The 27,430-nt window shown below is 38.3% G+C and overlaps 1 protein-coding gene across 2 annotated transcripts; it reads right to left on the reverse strand.

Annotated features, from left to right (window-relative positions):
- Positions 1-524: 524 nt before the first annotated feature.
- Positions 525-25,779, reverse strand: Stap1 (signal transducing adaptor family member 1). Of its 2 annotated transcripts, XM_048363911.1 has the most exons (9): positions 25,564-25,778; positions 18,900-18,971; positions 12,866-12,979; positions 10,953-11,009; positions 7,835-8,007; positions 5,916-6,044; positions 3,297-3,366; positions 1,611-1,707; positions 525-752 (listed from the first exon to the last, which is right to left on the reverse strand). In XM_048363911.1, the coding sequence occupies exons 1-9, from the start codon at positions 25,681-25,683 to the stop codon at positions 691-693; spliced, it is 894 nt and encodes a 297-aa protein (XP_048219868.1). In that variant the 5' UTR covers positions 25,684-25,778; the 3' UTR covers positions 525-690. The 2 variants fall into 2 exon arrangements, with proteins under 2 accessions (XP_048219868.1, XP_048219869.1); XM_048363912.1 differs by lacking the exon at positions 18,900-18,971 and having other exon boundaries at positions 25,564-25,779.
- Between the last annotated feature and the right edge of the window lie 1,651 nt (positions 25,780-27,430).

Below are 27,430 nucleotides of genomic sequence, written 5' to 3' on the forward strand. Positions count from 1 at the left end.
ATGCTCAGGGACAATACCCAGCTAACTGGCACCAATTTAAAACAATATATATTGGTTACCTTTGAACTACCTAAAGAGTAGTATCAGTAAAGAATATGAAAATTCATTACTTCCATTTACTTCCAATATCAACATTCATGACATACAATATTCCCTAGCTTCCTAGTTTAAATGACTGACATTTGACAAATGGGTCAAATCTAATTTCAACAAAATCCTAATAATATTTCTTGGGAATTGATAGGATTTAGGAGAACCTGTGTTCAGGTGGAAATTGGGCAGAGGAAATTATTTAATCAGCCTAGGAAAACAAAAACAATTATTTAAAAATTATCTTTTAATGTTTTTGTCAGTCGTGAGACTTGAACTCACAGCCTGAAGGCCGTCCCTAACCCTCTCTGTGCTCAAGGCTAGTCTTGTACCACTTGGAGCCATAGCACCGTTTCCTATTTTCATTTTCATTTTACATGGGACCCCACATTATTATTATTGTTACCCTGCAGTCATAATCTGTGATTTCCCAGTGAATCTCTTTCATTCTGATAAATTTGTATTCTACATTATTTCTGGTGCCCAAGCAAACTACTCAGAAATTAAGATTAGGAGAATAGAGGTAACTGTTTAAAACCAAAACTCTTCCTTTTGAAAAACAAATTACCAAGATACATGAGTAAATTTTCACATTTTATTTCACACGATGTATGGATTTTTCTTCATCTTCCCACTTTTCACTTTTGTGTTGGGTTCTTGACCTAGAAATTATGAGTTGAAAAAGCTGGACTAATTAGTAATAATAGAGGGACAAATGGTTCTTTGCTTTCATTGGGAATTGCTTTATCATTTGTGCTGAGGACATGGTGGTGTGTGTAATAAATGTTAAGTGATTAAATGCTGAATATTCAGATTTCTTTTTCATTTGTATTTTATCCTGGACCTGGGTTTCTTTTCTTGTTCCTCATAATATGTAGGAACAGAAACTATTTTAATAACTGAAATCCAAACAAGCCAGAGATGTCATCTCTCCTACTTACAGCTTGCCCAATGACCTTGTACAGTAGGGATTGTTGAAAAGAATAATGAGAAACCTTTTGTAGCTGATCCGAGCTACAACCTTTATCTGTAGCTCTTCACCATCCACTCCTTTCTTGCTAGCTTTATATAGTGGAATAAAACTCTCTCACAGGTCTCCTAATAACTAAGTACCAATTCAATAGTCTCTCCTTAATCCTTGCCCATTTTATCCTGTCGGAAGCACCACACATTGTTGACAAGCCATCCCTTTACATTTCCTGTTTGGTTTCCATGACTATATGAATATGGTTTTCTCTTCTCTCTGAACTTGTTTGCTAAAGCCAGGAAAATGCTGGAATGAAGTTAATAGTCACATTATATCCTCATGCCTTACCCTCTATCCACAAGAATATCTTGGCACTTCCTTATTTTCCCTGATTCAAGAACAAAATGATTTCTAAATGGATGATTTAAATGCTCATTTACAGTTCCCATGTGGTTGGTGTTACAAATTGTATCTCAGGCGTTTTTAATTTTTCTTGAGTGAGGGAGGGGATTATTTTGTTTTTCTAAGCACAGCAGTCAAAGGAAGCACTTACCAAAGTTTTCATCAGTTGCATATATAAATGGTCTTAAATTTCCTCCAGTCTCTTTCACAAAATACTCAACAACACTGAACAGGTTTGGGAGTGTCACCTGCATACAGAGAAAAGGAAAGGCTGAGCCCCATTTGGATAAAGATAGATGAAAATCATAGTGGCACACACCAGTAACTCCAGCTACTAGGCAAGCGGAGAAAGAAGAACGGTGGTGGGGCTGGGAATAGGGCCTAGTGGCAAGAGTGCTTGCCTCGTATACATGAAGCCCTGGGTTCAATTCCCCAGCACCACATATATAGAAAATGGCCAGAAGTGGCGCTGTGGCTCAAGTGGCAGAGTGCTAGCCTTGAGCAAAAAGAAGCCAGGGGCAGTGCTCAAGCCCTGAGTTCAAGCCCCAGGACTGGCCAAAAAAAAAAAGAAAGAAGAAGAATGGGTGGCTTATTGTCTGCCCAGGCCTAAATGAATGAAAGGTAGATGTATATCTAGATAGATAGATAGATAGATAGATAGATAGATAGATAGATAGATAGATAGATAGAGGCAGTACCTGCCTATTACTTGGAAGATAGAAATAAGAGGAATACAGTCCAAGCCCAGCCTAGGCCAAAATGTAAGACCTTATACAAAAAACAAATTAAAAATGAAAGAACTGGGGCTGGGGCTAAAGTAGTTCAACACTCCACTGACAAGCCAGAAAGTGCTTCCTCCCTGATGTCTGAATATAGAACACAGAAACAAGAAAGGATAACAGCTTCATGATCGAATGATTGTTGGTACTGTAAATGCTTCCTAGTCCCTGGAGATTTGCTAGCAATTTCAGAATGTTTATTATACAAACACTCAGTATTCTTACACTCAATTCATTTCTGCTTAAGTTGGGCATAGTTGAGTTCCTCTGCCAGAAGCCAAAAACCCTGTAGGATAGAGTATGTATGCATTTTAATATTTCAAACAAGGCGATTTACACAACTAAGAGTAATCAAAATGTGTCTTTCCCGCCAATATTTTTATAAAATCATTTTAATGATATCTTTTTTCCTTTTCAACTATGTAAAAGAAAAATGTCATTAAAATGTAATCTAGTAGAGAGCTGGTGTTAGGTTAATCAATCCTACAGGAGGAAATAAGCCCAGTACTCCAGCTATTGAAGGTGTACTGATGACATCATTCTTCCTTGATGCTACTTCTAGCCACGTGATTATTTGAACAATCCTTTAGCCATCTTGTTCTCTGCCTCCTTCATTAGAACTTTGCTCTAATGGGGATGGAGAAAAGACCCGAGAAGCTCTGAAAGGAATTCCTGACAAAGTTGGAAGTTGAAGAATCACCCAGTCTTCCAGGGTTAAAGTTGAAATATAAGAAATTCATCTATGCTATCATTTTTTTCCTATTTGATCACTACAGTGGGCCTAGAGAGACAGAGGAACCAGCAGCTCAATTTTAAAGAAATATACCAGTTCTATTTAAATGCTATTGAGGAACATCTTTCCTGGTTCAATCTTCTTCTCACTGTGCCTGATATCACAAGCTATATTTGTTGTTGTTGTTTGAATACTGGGGCTTTAACTCAAAGCCTTTTTTTTTTTTTTTTTGCTCAAAGATGATGCTTTACCACTTGATTCATGCCTGTAGTTCCAGATTTTTGCCAAAAACAGAAGGTCCATCAGGAAAGAAATAGTTACTTACAGGCTTTTCCAGTTCAATGGTGTAGTTTTTTCCTATGCTCATCACTTTGTAGTTCTTGATTCTTGGCATACTAAAATGAAACAAGAATATTTATACTGAAATCTGTATCCCTGCTTTGAAAAAATAGTGTATTTATTTTCTTGAATTGTTTAGATTTAGATGGCAAAAAAGTTTAGCATAAAACCCTTTTATAATGTTGTAAATTTAATAGGATTTATTTTCACACCATTTGTTTGAATGATAAATTCAATTTTGCCCTATGTTTCAGAAACTTCCAAAAGCAAAATTATCACATTAAGCTAACCTATGGGGCCTTTTCATTTTTTTTCTCCTGTTTCTTCTTTTTATTCCACTGGAACTGAACTATATGTAACTCTCCTATTTAATGGTCTCTCCTCAACCACCAGTATCCTCTCAACTGCATATCCTGCGGGGAAACAAGGAGCTCAATCTAATGGTCGCTGTTCAAAACATGAGTTAAAACCCTCTTTCTCCCTAAAATAAATTGTTCCTTAAAGCCCAAACTGCAAGGGAAGAGCTGAAGTAAACATCTTGGGATAGAAGTCTTACGTGTACTCTACCCAGGCCCAAGGCTCTGGCTTTATGAAAAGATCACCGTAATCAGAACGTTGCCATCCATCAACGGTCCTCTAAAGCAATTGCTGTGTCCTCTAAAGTAATGAGTAATTGCTGTTCTTAAGAAGGTTCCTCTTTTTGTTTCTCAATGCTGGGGGTTGAACTCCAGGCCTCATACATGCTTGCTAGGCAGGATGCTATCACTTGAGCCGAGCTCCTGGCCCCTTTGGCTTTGGGTTATTTTTCAGATAGGGGTTTGCACTTGCTGCCTTGGCTGGCCCTCTGACTGTACTCCTACCTGTGCCTCCCGCATAGATGACATTCCGACGGGATGCACCACAGCCAGCTTCTGTTGGTGGAGAGGGGATCTTGCTAACCTTTGGCCTGGGCCGCCCTCCCAATCTCTGTCTCCCAAATTGCTGGGATCCCGGCCCGGTGAACGCTTGCAAAGCCCTTGACAGCCCCGGACACACTTAAGCCCTCGGTGAATCGCAATGATCGTTTACTATATTTTAAATGCGCGGTTTGGATCTGGTGGATCTTATGAGCGTCAGCCACTTTATTTGTAAAATATCAAAAATACTGTCCATCTGGCTTTTTAAATTGTACTTGATGGAAATGTTTGTTCGCACCCAAGCCCAGGGTCCGCCTAGGTTTTCCGTAAGGTAGTGGGACAGTGACTCTGAGTAAGAGTCACCACTTCTGACCATCAGTGCCGTCGCCATCATCTTCATCATCTTTGATGGTGAAACTGTTGGAGCAAAAGTGGAAAAGATCCACAAAATCTTATGGAAGTTTTGAGTGAAAGGACTAAAATTCTGGAGCAGAAACTGAGGCAGAAAAAAATGTCCATTAAGGGGCCGGGAGTGTGGCTTAGCGGTAGAGCGCTCGCCTAGCATGCATGAAGCCCTGGGTTCCATTCCTCAGCACCGCATACACAGAAAGAAGAAAAGCCAAGCATCCCCCAGGCTCTGAGCATAGTCTCTTGCTTGCTGTCTGAAAAGTTCTTGTCCCAGATGCTGGCATGGTTGGTTCTCTTTGGGTCTCTACTTAGAAACGAATCAGCCAGGCGTGGTGGTACACTCATGTAATCCCAGCATTTGGAAACCTCAGCCACCTGAGGCCACATAGTAAGGCAGTGTCTCAAAAAGGAAACATAAAAGTGACTTAAATCAAGTAGGTCTTCCATGACCACTATATCATAAAATAATAGCAAGCACCTCTTCTTATCCTGCTCTATTTTATGACATGAAATCAGCATATATTTGATTTTGTTACATATTCAGTTGTATTCTGTGTAGCTTTATGAGAATGTGAACTCCTCAATACCAACTATATTGAGTTTGTCTGGTTTTTTTTCTCATTTTTTCCTTTGATTATTATCTTCAAGTCGTTGTACAAAGGAGTTGCCATTCAACAAAGTAGTTTATGATTACAATATATCATGATCAATGTCACCCTTTTCAATATGTTCACTCATCCTTCCCCTACCCATTCTTTCCCTCACTCGCCTTAATTTTGTAGGCGATACATTGCATTCTTAACTGCATTCTCCCCTTCTCCTCATTCATCTACCCCTTGCCTCTTGACCCCCACCCTGCCCTTCTGTCCCAGTGTTTTATTTAGCTGAACTTGGATTTTGCCTTTGTAAGGAATTACACTCGTGAGCTATGTATCCCCATTTCCCAGAGAAATACTTGTCAAACCACAACTGCTCAGTAAATATTTGTTGAATTCAATGAATGACAAACAACTATATCCAGGGCCAAAGTAATTTTGTCTTACTGCAAACACCACCCTTGGTGACACATACATACACACATACACACACTTATACACACACTTAAACTCACACTCAGACACACATACACACACATATAGGTTTATATGCTTCTATGGGATTCCCTTCCTATTCTTGTGTTTACAAATGTATCCCCCAATAAAACACATCACAATAAAACACAGATCTGAGTGTCTGTGCCTTGGACTTTTAAGGTGACGTAACGATTTTAACAGCTCTATCCATGTTTTCAGGGAACATACTCTGTCTCCTGCCGGACCGTGACGGAGTAGTTCCTACTGTCACTACCAGGCCTCAGAATCATATTTCCCAACGACGGATTCTGCTCCAGCATCTCGGTTGCTTCTTTCCGGGAAACTTCATAAAAACATCTACAGAGGTAAGATATAAATTAAAAATGTATTTGTAACAAATAAAGATAATTTCTTGAAAAAATGCAAAGGAGGTATCTTTAGGAAGCCAGCACTGGGAGCCCACATATGCAAGGGAGGCAAGGGAGAAGAGTGGTGAGTTTGAGGCCGGCCCCAGCTATCTAGCAAAACCTGTCTCAAAAAACAAAACACCTCTGCGAGGTATCATTGCTTTACTTCAAGCTTTATGGTAACAATTATACAATTGTCATCCTCCGTTATGACAAGCTTGTGATAGCTTGACTGTGCTAACAAAGACCCTATTCTTCCAAAGACCCTTTTCTGTGTTTTTACTCGATGTTGTTTGTTGGCATGTGCTTCGTTTGCTTTGAGACGGGGTTTCTCTTTCTTGCCCAGCTAGCGAGCCTCCTGCCTCAGCTTCCCTCCTAGCTCCTGGGATTTCAGGTATGGCCCCAACCTCTCTGCATAGATTTTTCACTCAAGGCTGGTTCTTTATGACTAGAGCTACACCCCCACCTCCAGAATTTTTGCTACACAATCTGAAATAGATTCCTCATACTTTTTCTGCCCAGGCTGGCTTGAAATTTCCACCTCAGATTTCAGCCTCTTGAGTAGATAGGTTTATGGGTTTGAGCCACCACACTTAGGCCCATTATGCCTTATTAAGCAAAGTTATCTACTGTATGTTATTGCCATTACCATCTAAGACAACAACGGATCCAGAGACTCAGCTGACAAACAGAACCTTGGACAAATATTGGTTGGTGGTTTTCCTCTATATATGAAAATAGCTCCAGATGCTTTTCTTGGTGGGGGTCTGTCTTATACAACTGACATGAATATGTCTGGACTCCCTTCTTTTGGTGTATTGAAGTTGGTGATATTTTATGCACAGCATGCAAAAAAAATACTGCCCATTTTTATAATAAATATTGTAGCCAATGAAACATACAGTTTTAGACAAGAACAACTTTTTCAGAATATGCAATATATCAAAATGTTAATGGCAAGTACCTGTGTGGCATGCCAAGGAATGATTTTCATTTTCTTTTATTCATGTATAACAAATGTGTTCCTTATTCTACTAGGAAAGGAAAAGAAGAAGCAATCTGGGTGAGTTTTATTCCATTGATGCATCAGATGTATCTGTTTGGCTAACACAATGACTAGCCGGTCTCTGTGATTGTAGCACAGAGACAGTGAATCAGAAGCTAATGTCAAAGATGGCATCGGGGCAAGTTTCATGGCCAAGAACACAAGATGCTAGGAGGAAAGGACCCATGATCTAGCCATAGGTTTAAGATGTTGCTGAGGTCAGCATGTTCCCTACCTCTTATATACTTTGTAACCTTTCTCAAAGTATATACTTTAATGACTTCCCACTGACTGAGTAAGTGAATAGAACATTCTAAGTATGTGTAATTCTTTGGTAAAATGTAGAAAAAGAAAATCAGTGAAGCATAGAGCTGTGTTTAAAAAAAAAAAATCTTTCTCTTCCTTCTTCATATGAACTTCATTAGGTCTAAGCTCCGGAAATAGTATATATTTGGCTTAAAGGCGTGGGTAAAAGAGGATTTCCTGTGGTAAGAGGTTTGGTTCTAATCTGCATTATGTTGATCATGACATAGAAGAGGAAATGTGGCAGGCACTCGGAGATTCAATGTTTCTCCCCCAGACCTTTTTAGTGTCCTTTTGATTTAGTGAAGTCAAATGCTAGTGCTACTTGATGATAAACTCCACACTCAAGCTTCACAATTGAATGAGCATCCTGGTGTTGGCTGCACACTTACGCTGGCATAGGATTCCGGACAGCCCCATAATCTGGAACGGGTTCCTTCTCTTTCTCCACAGATGCGAAGGGCGGTTGCTCGGTCCCAATCCTCCTTTTCTTTTCTCTCTCTAGGACTTCGTGCAGTCTAATTACTTGCCCAGGTAGAAGCGACACATGTTGGGGAACGGATAGCTGAAACCAGTTAAGACAGTAGGCAGACTAGAAAGACAGCTAAACCATGGGCTGATTTTAGTCATGATGAGCCACTTACGGTCCTAAGGAGCTTTAGTTAAGACACGGATGGGTAGAGTTATGAATACCCATCTCAGTCTTTGGTAGATGTCTTAGAACTGCCTGCCACTCAACCAACTGGAGCCTAGAAAGGGTGCTTACTTTTCTTCCAACAAATCTTCCTTTGCCTATGTTCCCAAAGCAAAGTATACTCACGTTGTACCTCCAGGGAACTGGAAGAATGGCAAACCTCTCACTTTTTATCCTGAGGTTACTTGTTTACCAATCCTGTCTCATTCACAAGAAAACCGGGAATACTTTCTACTTTATTATAGCAAAACAAGTTATGATTAATTCACACGGATTCTCAGTGGCAGAGGTTCCATAATTAGAGGTCTATAGTTTGGTGTGTTTGGAACTTTCATTTACATGTTACAATCATGATACTTCCCTACAAATTTGTGAGATTTATCGTTACTGTTATTAGTGTTCTAGAAATGTATGTTGGATTGAATTGCCTGCCTATGCCCTCTTATATTATCTGTATACTCCCAACTTTGTCCCTCAATTGGATCAGATATGTTCTCTTGGCAGGTATACTCTGAATGGGAGAATATTTTTCTAGACCTAACACTAGCTAGTCTATATTTGGGAAGAGCCATATCTGATGATAGTCTTTATCATCAGGGGTAAATGCACACCTTGCAGCGATATGCAATAAAGTCCATTTGAGTATAGGAAGAAAACAACACAATTTCACTTCCTGTTTAGTTACTATTTCATTATTCATATTATTGTTGGTTTTATTTTTTTATTTATGTATCTTGTTTTATTTGATATGCATATATTATATATAATGCACATTTGAAATACAAATAAAAATTCACTAGTAGGAATACACCAATATATACCAAACAAGAAGAAATAATGGTGGAAAAACTAGTAAGACAGTTGGTCTTTTATTTATTGTAATTTGCTCTTTCAGCAACTTATTAATTGCCTATTATTATCTCTTGCATTTGTATGTATTATTGAAAATAGGAATCGCAATGGTATAAGAAAGGTATTATTTCTCCACTTTGCAAATGAAAACAATAGAAATCAGACCAGAACTTATACTCAAAAGGACTAAGACATTATGCATAGTTGCATAGGCAGTTGAGAAAACAAAACTCCGCTTGTTTGATTTGAAAGCAATGACTCTGAACTGTAAACAGTAGTCTGTGCTTCTTACATGCAACTAACGTTTCAGCAGCACTACACAGTGAGCTGGGAACCTAGCACATCACATTTGTACAGCTCAAAACTGGAGACGTGCCCTGTGTGGAAAATGAACATGAATTTAATTTCATATTCAGGATAAATCTTTGAGGGTTTTTTTGTTTTGTTTTGTTTTTTTTCTTCTCTTTCCCCCACTGTCTCCCTTCAGGCTAGTGCTCCACCCCTTGAGCTATACCTCCGCATCTAGCTTTTTGCTGGTTAATTGGAGATAAGGGTCTTAAAAACGTCCCTGAGTGAGCTGGCTTCAAAACAAGATCTCAAATCTCGGCCTCCTGAGTAGCGAGAACTATAGGTGTAACCCAGCAGTGCCTGGTGAATTGTCTATTATAAGACAGAAGAAAAATATCTTATTTTCCTTACCCTCAAGGAAAGGACTGAAAACAAAATGTTCTGGTGAAACTTCATGTACACACTGCATATTGAGAAGGGGCATCTTGTTTTCTTCCAGTGGGTTTCATGTTCTTGAAGCCTCGTATGATACCACTGGAATACTTACTTGTACCCCGGTAGAGAAGCAAAATGGCTCATAAGGGGGTGTTTCCACAAAAAGGGAAAGAGTACAATTTCTCTAACTGAGAGATCCTTCCCTTGTCCTTCACTGTTCAGTATGTCCTCCATACCTTCAAGAAGGCAGTTTCTAAACCTCCTGACTCCCCTACATGGAAATTCAACCAGTAGTCTTTACCTGTCATTGGTTAAGATAAAGAACCAACATCCAATATCTTGGTCAAAGTGTGAGGTGTCTTCCGTGTAACTGTGAAGGCTTTATTTAGTAATTAGTGCTGGATAGAATCTGTTTTGACCATAGGAAAACTGGAAAGGTTTTACATCCTATGAGAGGACACAGTGCTTTGGGGGAGTGTTGGTTGTCAACATATGTTACTTTTCAAGACAGCTGCTCCAGTAGCCTTTATTCTAATTAATTAATGGCAAGTTATCTGCAGCAGCAGTTAATTCATATAAACAATAAATCTTGCTATCTGTGTCTGGTAAGATGCTACCAGACAAAGAGATGAATGTCTCTTTTTTTAAGACTCACTATACAAATGTTGAACGGGGAGTTTTCGTGTTGATATCTCCCCTGGATAGTCTGTGTTCTTCATAAAACCAATCTTAAGTTCATTTTGTAAGTATAAATGAATAAAAAACGATTGGAAATTACTTTAGACGATGCCTTATAAGTTGCAGATATCAGAATATACAAAGACTTCTATGTCAAAAAGGGATGATGGTAAAAGTCGATATCCCCGCCCACCTGTTTTCTTACTATTACATATCACCAGTTTATTTTCTGTAAAAACAAATATCGCTATTTGAAATGATCTTTCTCATTTATTTTTTACTTTTTCCCTTTCCTCTCACATGATAAAAATGCAAGTTTTTTTTTCTAATGGCTGTGTCTTTAGTATCTACCAGTTTTACTCTAGATGGTATTCAGCAAGTGTTTGTTGAATGAATCAATAAACCAAATCTAATGATCTGCTGGGAATGGTGGGGCACATTTCCAATCACGACGCTCAGAAGGAATCTCAAGTTCAAGGTTAGTCGGGATACCTATTACGACTCTGTTGTAAATTTTCTTTCGATATAATCAGAAAAAAATGACAATGTAATTACCCTCATACCTCTGTTACTGTAAGAATAAAGCCTCTCCACTCTTCCCCGCTTTCTGTGTTCTCTGTCTAAAGATGAAACACAAACAGATAAAGAGAAAGAAGAAAACACATAAGACTATTCCTTTTATTAAGTTCAAATAACTTCAGAATTTCATTGCTTTCTTTAACGTCAAGTAACTTAAGAATTTTATATGGTATTTTACGATAAGGCATGAGAAGTATATAAACCTAGCAAGACGGATGAACTATATATTCTTCCTGAAGCATTTTGCTTTAAAAAAAAAAAAGTCAGATGTAATTTTTAAACTACTTAAAATCAGCTGAAAGGAAAAACGGATTCATTTTCCTTTTTGCCTAGGACTGTTAACATACATTTGTTATGAGACAATTTAATAATTATTTTCTTTTATGGTGTAACTCCCAAATGTTTGCTCTAAACATGATTATTACTGCTACCTGTAATAACAATGTCAGTCAACCTCTTTTGAGTGTTTATAATGACAGCTACTCTACCAAGCATTTCAAGGGTTAAATATGAGTGAAGACCTTTGTTTGAACCAGTTTCCTACACTAAAGCCCAACTGGAAGGACTACTTATCCTTACTGAGTTGTGCATGCTAAAGTTCCATGTCACTAAACAACTACCAGTCCTTCCTGAGACCTCCAGAGACAACAGCCTAATTTCTCATATTTGCAGTTGGCATAATCTCCCTTTACACAGAAAAAGGAACCTGATGTAATCTGATGTTATCCAGTCAGCTATTTTCCTATTGTCTTACTACCTCTGCATTACTAGGAGAAAAAGAAAGTAATCCGTTCACTTTTATTATTTGTAATTTTTTTTAGCATTTTTCTCTCTCTGTGTATGAAATTGACCAGAATTTTGTCTAACCCATTATAACAACTACTCTTTTTTTTCTAAAATAGAAAACGAAGGCAATGAAGATTGATTAAATGAACTTGTTATAATTTTGTATGATTCCAGTTGTTGAAAAGACAAAAATTCATGTTGTCATGAACTTAGATGTTTAGGGTCTAGCAAGTAAATGAACATGAAACATAATAATGAATACATTTGATAATGCCAGGAGAAAAGAAATTGGAAAATAAAATACAGAGCAAGGCAAAACTGATTGGTTAGTGTGACTAGAGGGTAGGAAAAGCGGGGAAAGTTTGCAATTTTAATAAAGTGGTCTGGGTAGGCCCAAGTGAAGGGGTTAAAACTCTTCAAAGACATTTGTTTCTGAGTGACAAAAGCACCACGGTTAAGTAACTTGCCTATGACCCCACAGTGGATGCACACATTCGCTACGTTTAGCCTGGCACTGGTGGTTCATGCCTGTAATCCTAGCTACACAGGTGGCTGACAGCCAGAAGATGGAGGTTTGAGATCAGGAAGGGCCGAAATGTCCTTCAGATCCTATCTTCCAGATGGCCAGCACAAATCAGGGCTGTAAGCATGGCTCAAAGGATAGAATGACTGCCAAGCAAGCAAGCATGGGGCCTTAAGTTAAACACTGGGGAAAAAAAATAGAGTAATCTTCTGGAAATATTTCCAATGTCATCTTTATCAATTCCACATTGTTCTGCTTTTGTTAGTACTGTACATTGTTGGTTGAATTTAACTAAGTCACTTTATGTATTGACTAAGTAGAACAACTTTTCAAAAACACCAGGTGGGATCCTTGCTTTTGTCAGGGTATGGAAATAGAAGGCTTCATGGTGCTTGTATACTAAATAAATGAACATGCTCTTCTAAAATCCAATTCAGAAAACGAAGTCTTGGCAAGAAACAATAAGTATTAACAAAATACAAGACTTAGAGCTTCCTGTAATTCATGTTTATATCAACGATGGGATTTTAAGAGGTTAATGCCAATTATAACCACAACTCTCCACAGAACATTATTCTCTTCACTCACCTTCAATTGAACTTCCTCTTCTGGCAAAACAAGGGTGAATTTTGCACAATTCTTTTCAGTTGAAGTTTTATCAGTAAGGCATACGAGGTCTATTATGTCTAATTTGTCAACATACTGCAAAGGTAAAGGGAAATCTCATTAAATTGTTTCATGGTTAATATAACTTTGTTGTAGCAAGACAGAAAAGAATATTTTCAATGAAGTTTTACTTTGCATGACACCTTGCTTTTCAATCTCAATGAGGAAATGTAAATAAACCTGTCTAGTACAGGCTTGCAAAAGGTTATTGTTCAATTTCCATGAATTTTGCAAGTTAATTGTTGAACAGACCATTATTAAAAATTAAATCACGGAGGTGGAAGTGTGACGCAAGTGGAAGAACACCAGCTTTGAGAGGCTAAATCCAAGTGAGAGCAAAAGACCCTGGGTTCAAGTCTTAGTACTGGCATAAAAATCAGTTAAATCCTACAGATATGGAAGTAAATAAAATACATTCACAAATTATCAAGAAAACTCAAGTTTGTATCACTTTCTAATTATATTTACTATATTTTACCATTCTCTGTGCTCGTAAAGAGGCTGATGTCTTTGTTCTATATGGTAAAAACACTATATAATAGTACCTCTAGGGTTTTCTTCCACCCTCTTATTCAGTGAGGTCACATGGATAGGTTAAATCAGCCACGGCAGGAATATGTACACCATGGAAACTGGCGAACCCTTTCTCAATCAAGGTATGATTATTATTATTTTTTCCAGTCCTGGGGCTTGAACTCACGGTCTGAGCACTGTCCCTAAGCTTCTTTTAGCTCAAGGCTAGCCACTCTACCACTTGAGCCACAGTGCCGCTTTCAGCTTTTTCTGTTTATGTGGTACTGAGGAGTCGAACCCAGGGCTTCATGTATGCGAGGCAAGCACTCTACCACTAGGCCACATTCTCAGCCCTGATTTATTATTTTGATGATTGACATGGCAGCACTTCCTTTTCCCCTACATAATGCCAAATGATAAGGCATATTGCTTCTTTATTGATTTTGCTTTTATTTTTTCTTTTTAGTACTTTAAAAATAAATAACTCAAAGATAATAAGTCAGATTTGGCCCATGGCCCCTTAATCTAGACTTAAGGAAACAAAGGAGAAAATGTTTATAATACAGACAGAACTTGAAACTCTGTTTGAAGTTACTTTATTGTAAGGAGGGAGAAAAATGATGAAATATTCTTCAACCCATGCGAAAATGATTATCTAATTCATCAAAGAGATGGATTCAGCAAAAACTAAGGAATACATACTGGGGAGAATCAATTACCTCCATGGAATGTATTATGCAGTAGAGGTCTTATGTATTTTTCTGTGTGTACCATACATCTTTTATATTATATAATGAGTCTCCATGCATATGTTCTCATATACATTTCTCCAGAAAGTCACTGTTCAACATGTATTCCACTGATTAGGGAGCTCTTTCCTATTAAGAAAAAATTCTATCTTAAGGCAGGAGGTGTAGGAGCACTGGCCTAGTAAGCATGAGGCTCTGAGCTCAAAGTTCAACACGGATAAAGAAAGAAAGGACGAAATGCACTTTACTCACGCTTCATGTGTGCATATGTCTATGTATCTGCACATTCATATGCATATGTATCTAGCACTCTGCCACCTGTCCCCCTGTCCATTTTGCTTCTCTTCTTTCTCTAAAGTCTCCCATTTATGCCCTGCCTGCCTGGACCACGATTCTCCTACTTCTTCTTCCCTTGTGGTGGAATGACAAACATTCAGCACCACTGCTACCTTGGTTAGTTCAGGTAGAATCTTAGTGACTTTTCTCTTTGGGCTGACCTCAAACCAGGCTCTTCCTATCTCTACCTCTGCCACGGCTGGGATTACAAGCAAGAGTCACCTCACCCTTCCTGAATAAAAATATTGGTTTGTAACAACGGATCTGTCTACACCAACGCAGACTTGCCCTGTAGTATTCGAAGGCACCACCTCTACATACTGTTTTATGGTTTGCTTGTTTGGTTTTTGCTAAATTAGAAAACTTATCTTGATTTGCTAAATTGGCAAAGTTATCTCGACTGCATTTTATGTCCTTTTTGTTTTCTCCTGATTATGCCTAACATAATTCATTTATTATACCCTTTCTCTCTGCATCTGAGGCCAGGACTCAAGCTGTGTAGCTGACACTTTGGCTCACTGGCCCGCGCTTCATCCACGGAGCCATGCCTCCAATTCCCATTGACTGCATGCTTGTATTGTCCTCCCAATTCTGTTTTTCTGAAGAAGGTACAGGGCATAAAAAAATGGGCAAATAACTCTTTTTATAAAATCATTTCCATATTGATGTTTCGTGTTCATTTCAATTGGCCTATTTGTTTTCTATGAACTATATATTATTTAAAAATGGAAGGAGAGGTCCAAGAGAATGCAGAGAGAATTCACAATTAAACACATCTTTTTCTGGTAGACTGACTGCCTAGTCGGTGAGTTCTTCCGCAACAAAGAGGAAGCAAGAGAGGAAGAAGTGGCTCTGTTAGATAGGGTGCCTTGGGTGACACATCGATTAGAGGAAAAGGCAGCTGTATCCTTGTTTCTAATTGTTTGTTGTGAACCTTAAAGGTCATCTGGCTTCGGCAGGGTATCCGCTGCATAGCACGGCTTATGCTTGATATCTCTAAAAAGGTGGAATGCTGGCCTCCTCCTCAGCAGCAGTGTGGTGTGTGTGTGTGTGTGTGTGTGTGTGTGTGTGTGTGTGTGTGTGTGTGTTTATTTTCTTATAATGAGCCACTGCTTTTTTTTCCCTAGGTAATTACTATCCCCTGGTCCTAGGTCATTTTCTCTGGAATAATACTAAACAAATTCAATTATTCTTTCACATGACTTCCTTATAGTCTTTCATATATATATATATATATATGTGCATATATATATATATATATGCAGAGAGAGATAGCTTTAAATTCTTCTCTAAATATCTCAGTTTTTACCTGTTCTGGTCCAATGCTTTCCCTAAACTTTACTCCCCAAACTGCTTTATTCTACCCCACCCCGCCCCCCCAAAAAAACTTCCCAATGATATTTATCTTCTTTTATGAAAATTGGTGGACGAGAAATTCTACAGTGTTTCTTTGTAACAACCTCTATACAGTATCGTGGTTAAGAAGGCTGGCCCACCCACAGGACCTGGATTATAACTGTCTTATTCGCTGTGTGTGATCTCGCACACTTTCTTAGTCCTCAGCCTTCACAATTGATCATCAATACGGTTAGAGTTCGGGACAGTACCCATTCTGTAGAGTTAATGTGAGCATGAGTGCTTACTCTCTACAGTCCACTCTCTTGAGACCTTACAGACCCTGTTTCATTTTGTTTTTCATAGCTTCCTAAGATGAGCTATGAGTTGCCTCCTAAGTTTTGACATTTGAAAGCAGACAGTACCGGAGATTTCTTTGGCGTCTGCTTGTGTTGTCTGCTCCCCTAGATTGACTTTTTATTTTATTCTTTCTTTCTTTTTTTTTTTTTTTTTTGCCAGTCCTGGGGCTTGGACTCAGGGCCTGAGCACTGTCCCTGGCTTCTTTTTGCTCAAGGCTGGCACTCTACCACTTGAGCCACAGCGCCACCTCTGGCCGTTTTCTATATATGTGGTGCCAGGGCTTCATGTATACGAGGCAAGCACTCTTGCCACTAGGCCACATTCCCAGCTGGCTTTTTATTCTTTTACCACTCAACACTGAGCACCAGAGAGGGACCCCTGTGGGCAACATCAAGGGCCCCTCGCCCCCCACTGCAGACCTCTGGCAGGAGGGCAGGGGAGTGGAGAAAGTGAAGTTGGGGGCCGATGATCTCTCAATCAAAGATCACACTTCCCCTCTGTGTCACGTCTCCCACTCTTTCCTCTCACTCCTACGTGTGGCCATAGGTCCCGCTCAGCAGCAAGAGGCGCTCTCCTTGTGATCGAAAACTCCCCTTCTCTTCTTCCCACTGAACTGTTAATTGGACTTGATTACATTTTCTTCCGATTTCTCAATTTCAGATGTTTTACAGTCTCTACCAGTCCATTCTTTGACCAACGGAGACACAGACAGATGAGATAGTAACTCAAGATCCCAGTGATAGTGGGATAGTGGCAGCACCTACACAAAACACAAAATAAAGCAAAAGCAAAACAGAATTCCTGGCAGTCAGTCTGAACACCCCAGGCTCTCACTCACTGAGCTCTTTCCATGCCGTGAGCGGCAGTTCTTGATCTTTCTTATTCACTAGACAATATTTACAATGGATTCTGATTTACTGGTATCAATGGGGAGTTGAAATGCACAACTAATAATTTTAGGGGTTTTTTTGTGTTTTATTTTTGGTACTGGGGATCGAACCCAGGACATTGCACCTGCTAGGTGAGCTCTTTGCCACATCCCAGCCCTAGGGTTTATCACTTTTTTAATGTATGATGATATTTGAAAACATCCCTGTCTTCTCATAACTCTGGTGAAAGACGATTATTGGAAATTTCTTGTTTTCCAATGGCTTCTCAAGGTCCCACCTTGCCATGAATGCTGCTTGATACTTCTATGTGCAATACGGCACTAGGCTCTTTTATTTTTTGCCAGTCCTGGGCTTGGACTCAGGGCCTGAGCACTGTCCCTGGCTGCTTTTTGCTCAAGGCTAGCACTCTGCCAACTTGAGCCACAGCGCCCCTTCTGGCCGTTTTCTGTATATGTGGTGCTGGGGAATCGAACCCAGGGCCTCATGTATACGAGACAAGCACTCTAGCCCCTAGGCCATATCCCCAGCCCTAGGCTCTTTTTCTGTTTTGTTCATTAGAGCTGAGTATGGTTCTTCTAATAATGATGCTCAAAGAAGTAGAGGTTAATGTTTTCATGATCCATAATGTTTATCGCTAAACAGACAACTGACTCATAAAATCACTTATAAGTAAGTATCCCAAGGGACACAAATATTTACACTAAAATATTATCTCTTATGCTCTTAGGAGAACTGCTTTGTGGGATGTTTTTATTTTTCTAGGAAAATTAAATAGTTACATTATGTATGTTATGATGCTCTGGTGATCATCTCATTTCTTGCAGATTACGCTGGAGATAGAACTCAATAGTAGAGACTATGCCTAATGAGCTAAGGCTTTAGGCTTGATTCCCAGAAACACAAGGAAATAATCATCAAGCTTCTTTTCTGTTACTTAGATGATCCTGTATCAGGAGTGAGGGTACACACCTATAATCCCATCACTTAGAAGGCTGAGGCAGGTATAGCACGAATTGAAGGTCAGCATGCTATACTATGAGTTTTGAGTTATCCTGGGATATATAGCAAAAGCAACTCAAACCATTGTTGTCCTTATCGTCATCACCATAATCATCACTACAAGCTATAGCATGATAACAAGTAGAGAAAACTTGTTATTACTTAGAATTAAATAATGTAAGCCAGGCACTGGTGGCTCACGCCTGTAATCCTAGCTACTCAGAAGGTTGAGACCTGAGGATCTCAGTTTGAAGCCAGCACAGGTGGGAAACTGTGAGACTATCTCTAACACACTACTGGAAAAAAGCCAGAAGTGGCACTGCGGCTCAAGTGGTAGAGTGCTAGCCTTGAGCAAAAGAAGCTCAGGGACAGTGCCGAGACCCTGAGTTCAATCCCGAGGACTGGGAAAGAAAGAAAGAAAAAGAAAGAGGGAAGGATATTCTGATATCTAAGACTTCTACTTTTAAACTAAGTTTAATTCTCAAGACCAAAAAGAAAAGAGTGCAAAGAAAGGAGGCTGAGTTAATACTTTCTTCTGAACTGTCCAATTAATTTTACCATTGGTCCTGTCATAAATAATGGCCTTCACAGATTTAAATTTTCTCATTTGAATTGGTTTTACTAAAGCATCTTTATTCTAGGATGTCAGAAAGTGCCAAGCTGAATAACAGGTGATGTGACAGACATATTACAAAAACATAGAAGTAGCTGAACGTATTTAACTACTTATTAACTTACTTAGCATCTTAACTACTTACTTATTCATCTACTTACTATTGTACTTTTTTTGTCGGTGTAAAAGAAAAGTGTACTTCCTCTCAATTCTGTCCAATAATGTTTATACTCCTGTTGGAAAAAAAAACATTATTAGTGTATATTCAATTATTGTTCTTTTAATTTTCCTTTTGAACTTTATATTTACATACTTCTAATAGCTTCCCTTTATAGTTAATCCTTGTTTAAATCCTGTTCAAATTTGTCTTTAGCATGTCTGGTTTGTTAATAGATCGTTTTCCAAACTCTCCTGATTGATTTAAGACTTCTTATACCACTAGCACAACAATGTTCATCACAGCACAATTTGTCATAGCGAGAATCTGGAACCAACCCAGATGCCCCTCAGTAGACGAATGGATCAGGAAAATGTGGTACATATACACAATGGAATTTTATGCCTCTATCAGAAAGAATGACATTGCCCCATTTGTAAGGAAATGGAAGGACTTGGAAAAAATTATACTAAGTGAAGTGAGCCAGACCCAAAGAAACATGGACTCTATGGTCTCCCTTATTGGGAATAATTAGTATAGGTTTAGGCAAGTCATAGCAGAGCATCACAAGGCCCAGTAGCTATACCCTTATGAACACATAAGATGATGCTAAGTGAAATGAACTCCATGTTATGGAAACAATTGTTATATCACAGTTGTAACTGCTTTCAACGTCCTATGTGTATCTGTAGCTTCTATTATTGATGATGTTCTTGTATCACCTTCCTGTGATTATACCTACACTATCTCTGTAATCTTATCTGAGTATATTGGAAACTGTGTATACTGGTATTGGAACTAGGAAATTGAAAGGGAATACCAAAATTGAGAGACACAGGGTAAAAAAAGACAAACAACTACAAAAGCAATACTTGCAAAACTGTTTGGTATAAGTGAACTGAACACTTTAGGGGGGGAAGGGAAAGGGGGAGGAGGGGGGTATAAGGGACAAGGTAACAAACAGTACAAGAAATGTATCCAATGCCTAATGTATGAAACTGTAACCTCTCTGTACATCAGTTTGATAATAAAAAAAAGGCTTCTTACACACCTTCAGTGGATGTTTACACATATAAGGAGGCCAAATAAAAGGCTAGGCTAGGAAAGGGTATAATAGTTACTTTCTAGAACAGATCAAAGATTGAGTCACTTAGCTGAGTATAATGGCTCATAGTTTAACCTCAATGACTAGTATAGAGTATTGGTATTGATTCAAGAAAGTGACAAATTAGTACCAAGAAAATTAATACTACCAAAGCTAACTTGAAGCTTAGGTTTCATGTGGGGGGTAAATATTTATTTGTATTCACATTACTGTGGCTTCTCTGGAAATAAAATATTTTAAGTTTAATTTTTTTAAAAAACCTAGTCCAAAAACCTATCCAAATGAAAGTCTATTTAAATAAATGGGAACACTGTCTTCATTACAGAAGACTATCAAATGAGTTCACAGAATAAAATCTGTCATGCACACTAAAGCCATACTTTCATACTAGCTTTCCCAGGGGGATATATATTTTAAATCTAGTTAGTTTAACAGACATGTTGATAAATCCTTCCTTTAGTACTGAACCATCTGGATGTTTGCAATTTGTTAAAACATTATGGTGCGTGTATTGAAGATTAATGTAAGAAATTCACAAAATAAAATTTCTCTCTTTTGTAAATACAAACAAACATTCTATTGTGATATTTTTGTTTTTTCACTTTCAACATTGGTGGCATTACCACAGCAATCTATCTCAGGGACAGAATTGAAACTTCAAAGTATCTTGGTTCAGCTTTGTAGTTTCACCACTCCATTCTAATTGAGAACTGACTATAACACTGACAATACACTTGTCAATACCTTCTGAACCAAGAACAAAACTCCATAATAAAGAGTCATTCTGAAGAGTCCATGACTAGGAGACCAGCCAACAGACAGTCGCCAACGCAGCATATGTAAAACTGGACAGAGATTTTTCATTTAGCCCCAAATCCCCCGGTGCTTTAAATGTGTGTCTGGCTCATACATCTTAGAGACAAGTAGTGCAGTAAGATGAGAAGGCAAATCTCACTTTAAACCTAGCTGAAGTCTTTTCATGCCTTCTTTTCTTTTTCTTTTTATTCTCACCAAAAATAAAATCAAATTTTAATTGGAACCAAACATGAATATTATTCATGTGGCATAAAGAACCATTCAGTAAAGGCTGAAAATAAAATTCAAAATAGTCAAAATTCAGTTTAATATCAAATGACCCAATTTAGCTTCTTTAGCTGAAAAATCAGTGGTCTACTCAGTAGGTCCAAAGCTTATCACATCACACCTGTAGTCTACACTTGAACACATTACACAAACACACAGACACACCACCTTCCCACTTTTCACAGGGCTCTACATTAACATTTGCTCTAGTGTGGTGAGACTTAAAAATATAAAAATCACAAGCATTTCTAGATGACATTACAACCTTGATGTGCAATTGTGTATGTTGGGATTAACAGTACAGATTTTGGTATCCTGTGGCATTTACAGTTAAACTTGTTCAAGGTTAAATCTTTTGAGAAAATTAGTATGAGTTTCCTAAACTGAGAAATTTCAAACGTTCAATGCTTCCAGATAAAACATCAAATTTTCAATTTTACTAAGGTTCACTATACCAACACAAGCTTTACTGAGGCTGTTAAATGTTATTTAATATAGTTTCTTTTAACACCACAGTCAAACGTGAATATTAATATAGAGCCTTCTCTGCCAAAAGTATATAAAAATCCTAAGTTTAATTAAATTTAGGGGCCTTCACCAAACTTGCTGCAAGTTTGGGGACATAAATATCCAACAGCTATAAAGCTGTGAAAGCCCCTATAAGGAATAAAATAAATCCCACCTGCCTCAGACTGAACAGGGCAACACTGAGACTCAGCCTCAGCCTATCCTATTCATGCCTTCTTTTCATGTGGCAGTCGCCCTTTGCCTGGCCTTTCTCACACCTTCTTACATTCTCCAGTCTGTGCAGCATTACCAACTATTATCTCCTCTGAAGAGTAGGACTGAGTATCTAATAGACAAGTGTGGGAAGCGACACATTTAGCTTAGCCTCTTCCTCTCCTCTTGAAGCTCATTAATCGGAGAAGAGAGGGTACTCTTTGTTCCTTGCCAAAGAGGTGGCAAAGAGCATCCAAGAAGTACAGAACTGGCTTCCCAAGCTAAGTGGGTGACTTGAGATACCTCAAGCTACCTAAGTCTGCAACGAAGTATTAGCGATTCAGAGCTTCAGTCAAAACCACGTACTGATAGGCTCGTCAATAGTAAAAGTAGGCCATGGATCTTTGTGAGAATCTGATTTCAAGTCCGAAGAAAAATGTCAGTGAGCGGGTACAAAAACATAAAGCTGAGGAGGAGAAATGGGGCCGACTGTTCATGCAAAAGCTCTTCTCTGAATGACTGTAATGTTCTGCTAGTCATACTGGTGAAGGCTTTACAGATTTGTGGATGTGTTAAAAGCCAATAACAGTTACAGTAGCAACTGTTGCTACTGTGTGTTTTAAATTTTCCCAAATGAGTTAGAGGTGAATAAAAGATCAGTCAACGAAATGTTACACTGGTGCATTTATGGGGATCATTCTTATGTTCAGGTTAATACCAGATAACCCACATTAAAAACAATTTTTAGCACATCACAGATTGAAGTCATGTTGAGTTGTTACCCAAACTTTTATTTTCACAGTTGTAGTTAAAGTTAGAATTTTGGGTCCACTTGTGAGAAGAATTACAATGCTATCGTCATGTAGCATTATTATTATTATGTAGCATTAATACCTTCTGTTATTGAGTACATCCTCCTGGACTGTCAAGAATCCTAGTGATGTCGCGTAAGCAAATCTTCCCTCACTACCTTTTCCATGAAGATGATGTGCTTTTCATGAATGCTTGATCTGAGATTCAGAGCCCTTCTTGAATTTCATGGAAATTGTAATATGTTGATGTATTTTCTTGGGTCAAATTTCCTTAAATTCCTTAAAAATGCCCCAACACAAAACTTGAAGAAAAAAAAAAGAGCCTCTCAATATGTAATCCTTTTCTTGACCATGTTACCTTTTAGCTGTATTTCTTGTAGCTTAAATGTCCTCAATTCCTTCATCAGAAATTCCACTCACCATGCTGCACAGCCTCTCAATGTCATCCCACTAGCTGAAAAGATGACCTAGCTGTAGTGCCTTTGGTTCAGCTTTTCCCCCAAAGATCCCCTAGCACTTTGTTGCTAGCTTCATGGAAATGCCACTCCTTTTCTTTCTTTTCTGTTTCTTATTTTGTAGGTCGTGGGGCTTGGACTCAGGGCCTGCACACTGTCCCTGAGCTCTTTTGCTCCATGCTAGCATTCCACCATTTTTTCTTTTTTTTGCCAGTCCTGGGCCTTGGACTCAGGGCTTGAGCACTGTCCCTGGCTTCTTCCCGCTCAAGGCTACCACTCTGCCACCTGAGCCACAGCGCCACTTCTGGCCGTTTTCCATATATGTGGTGCTGGGGAATCGAACCGAGAGCTTCATGTGTAGGAGGCAAGCACTCTTGCCACTAGGCCATATTCCCAGCCCAGCATTCCACCATTTTAAGCCACAGCATCACTTGTGGTTTTTGAGTGGTTAATTGGAAATAAGAATCACAGAGGGACTTTTCTGCCCCAGCTGACTTTGAACTTTGATCCTCAGGTCTCAGCCTCCTGAGTAGTTAGGATTACAGGCGTGAGCCACTGGCACCCAACTTCCACTTTTATTTCTTTATTTTTTAGCTTTTCCCGGTAGCTTCTATTTTCAAGCCTCTCTATCTCCTTGTTTTTCTTTGAACCATATATATATATATTTTTGCGAATTCCAACCTTGTTGTCACAGAAATAGGATGAGCAATGAAATGGGAGGAGAATGAATCTACCTTCTAATGTGAAGTAGGCATTATTGTCATCCTCTGGCTCTCTTTCCTGACATACAGGAAGAAAGTACTTTGTTATGCATTCAAGTGGAAGAGCAAGTTAATTTCACCACAAGTGTGTGTGTACATGTCAGCTTCACACATGCTAGGTCAGTGCTGTATCACTGAGCTATATATCCTCAGAGGAACTATTTATTCCTGTGGTGAAGCTAAGCCTCATGGTGATGTTAGGGTTTTTTTCTTTTATTTATTCATATCCAGAACTGAAGGTGAAGCTTGGCCTAAGAAAGACAAGCAAGAAATGTTGCTGGAATGAATAAATTGACTCAGCACTTACTTTTCCCAAACATGATAAATATTACAGTGTAAGTGAGAAACTATTGGACAAGTAGTCTGTACTCTCCTTATTATACATTTGGGGAAACTGAGTCTGAAGGAAATTAATTTGTACAAGATTACAAACTGACAATACTATTAGGTAGAGACATTTTACTGATACTCTAAGATTTTTGTTGTTTTTTTTTTTTTGTGTGTGTGTGTTAACCATACTAAGGGATGCCTGTTTTAAATGTTAAAAAGAAATTGTCATCAGAAATAATTACTAGAAGTACTTTGGACAAACATTCAATGCATAAACATTTAAATGACAAGTTCTTGATATTTTTGCAATTTTTTTTATTTCCATTGAAGTGCAACCATGATGCCAAACAGTGGTAAAAAGACTGCACTTATGAGCATATAGAAGTGACCAAATCAATCCAATATCACTGGCTAACTGCATATTTAATACTCATCACTCATCATAACAGAAATTAGCATGTTTCCACTCAAATAGTGAATGGTCTCTCTCTCTATAGAGATATTAATATATAGTATATTAATACACTATTTATTTGATAGTTTCTATATACATAATTCCCCCATAAGTATTAATGAATCCTAAGACAATATATATTATTGTCATCATTAAACAATTGAGGCATTTTTAAGTTTCAGTCAATATTAAAATATCATAAAATTTGACTTAATGATTTCCTTTCGTAGTATGCAAGCAAGTCGGTCTTTATTTCTCTAGGTTTAAGTTATTCATAATTTCAATTTTTAGAGGAGTAATTTTAACTAACTATAGGTTTTAAATTTCACATTTCAAGGGAAGTGTTTTTTTTAATATTTTAGATCAAATGTACTTGTGTAATGTAGTGTATTTATTACTCAATGTAGCCTCTAAATGCTAGCTTTTTAAAGTGACTATTTTCAAGAGTGTTCTTAGAATGTTTTTACTAATGACAATGTTAAACAGTATCAATTTTATTATTTTCACATTTTTGCATAAGTTTACCATTTTTATAATTTGATCATTAAAAACTTCAATATACCTGAGGAGTTATAATAGAAAGTTTAATATTAATCAGTATTTTATTTAATGATATATATCTTCATTGAAGCTTACTAGTAAATTGGACAAAAATCTTCCCTAATGTTTAATTTTAAACATTTAAAGTTCTTCAGAAATTTACTTTACTGAGTATTTTGTATTAGGGGCTTATCTTTAGAAGTATATTATACATTATGCATATATCTGTAAGCTACACATACTAGAGTATTTCTGGGTTCAAGGAACAGCAACAGGGATAATCAAAATATAAAGAGTAAGGTTTTCTCACAGCACATTGCCATAAGATTAATGTTAAGACTAAATTTTCAAAAGTTAAAAAAAAAAAGACCCAAGATGCAGGTTTAGCATTATCTTCTAGAGACTTACCTGGTATTCTGACCGTTTGACTAATAAAAATCCTTCAAAATACAAGGGCAGAGCAGTAATCTTCAGCCTTTCCTGGAAGATTCTTCGAGGTGCTGGTTTGGGGGGCTTCTTAGCCATCATTTCTCTCTGGGGTGTGCGTTGCTTTCAATTGTATTCAGTCTCAACAAACTGAAATTGCCCTGCTGGGCGAGGAAAAGGCAACGGTTCAAAGAGGAAGTCCCAACTTGCCTTTAAACCACCAACACAACCACCAGCGGACACACCACACACACACACACACACACACACACACTTGTTTTCTTTTACTTTCTGTGAAGAAACAACAGGCATGGATGAACGTTTAGAGGTCAGTTTCTGAGTAAACATGCAATAAGCTATATCAACAGAGATTAACATCACCTGAAGATAAAAGCCCAGGTGTGTAGAGACAGGAATTTTGGAGGACACATGAAGGACACATTTGGTTTTTTCCCCCCCTTTTGGGGGTGGGGAGAGTTGCTTATTGCTGTTCATTTTTTTTATTTCTAAAAGATATGATTTGAATAAAGTCTTAAAAATAATAAACTCATGAAAATTACTTCAGATGGTAATTTAATTAGTATTAATTCTCTTAGTTAAATATTTCATGTCTAAGCTTTGTTTAAATTTTAAAATGATTTTGGTGCCTCACCAAATATAGATCACATTTATGTGAAGATGGATTTTTTTCACCATTTAGCTCATTGGTGTTTCTAGCATGAGAAAGACGAGTGTTTATTTGCCCCCCCCTCACCCAAATTATAATGATTAATTACAAGTAAAGCTGTAATTTTTCTAATTTTTATTTGTTGTTTCAGATTTCTAAGCTGTGGGCCACTGACACTGTAATGCATGTGTGGGGTCCCAAAAGTATTTAGATACTGTCATAGAAGAGTATTAGGACAAAATACATGAGGAAAATGTTCCTTGCGAGATTGCATTTGGGCAGGTATGGTTCCTGGAGTTTGGGGAGAGGGAACAATAGACGAACTCTAATTTGTCTTAGAGAGCACTCTCACCATTCCCTATTTCATTCCTGGTATTTCAGGATATTGTAAATTTAGGGTAACCCGAGTCCAGTTAGAGCAGGCTATTCTCAGAAATCAAAATAAAGCAGGAATTCAAAGAAAATCAGGTAGATCTTCCTTTCCGAATGGGGAGATCACATCGCTTCTCCGAACAAGATCTGTAGCTATAGTATAGGAAGCCAAATTGTGTATAATTGGACCCAAACAATACAAACTATCAGTAAGAGAGGGGGTTCCAGTGTCTTAATGAAGAAAAAAAAGCAGCTTGAAACAGAAATTGGGAGTTAAAAATCCAAAATTACTTTGAATGGGCTTTGGGTGGGCATGGTAACAAGTGCCTACAATCCTACACACTTGGGAGGCAGACACAGGGGTACTCAGTTCGAGGTCATTCTGGGAAACAGCCAGATCTTGTCTCATAAATAAGTTGGGCATGGTGCAGCACACGTACAATCCCAGCTACTCAGGAAAAGGAGGCCAAAGGATTATATTTAAGGCTGGCCTGGAAAAAAGAAAAAGCCTCATGAAGCCCTAACTGAAAAAGAGACTAAAGCATAAAGAAATGGGAGTGTGTGGCTTAAGTGGTAGATCACTTACCTAGTGAGCATGAAGTCCTGAGTTTAATCCCCAGTAATGGGAGACAGAAAAGCGGATAGGAGAGGGAGGGAGGGAGGGAAGGAGGGAGGGAGGGAGGGAGGGAGGGAGGGAGGGAGGGAGGGGAAAATAAAGGAGAGAAAGGAGGGACATTGCCTTGCCTGTGTTTCTAGACCTGCCTGCTACTCAAGCCTTCAAATGATAAAACAGAAGTCCAAGTGGATTTT

Source organism: Perognathus longimembris, chromosome 16, assembly GCF_023159225.1.
Source record: "Perognathus longimembris pacificus isolate PPM17 chromosome 16, ASM2315922v1, whole genome shotgun sequence".
Taxonomy (NCBI): domain Eukaryota; kingdom Metazoa; phylum Chordata; class Mammalia; order Rodentia; family Heteromyidae; genus Perognathus; species Perognathus longimembris.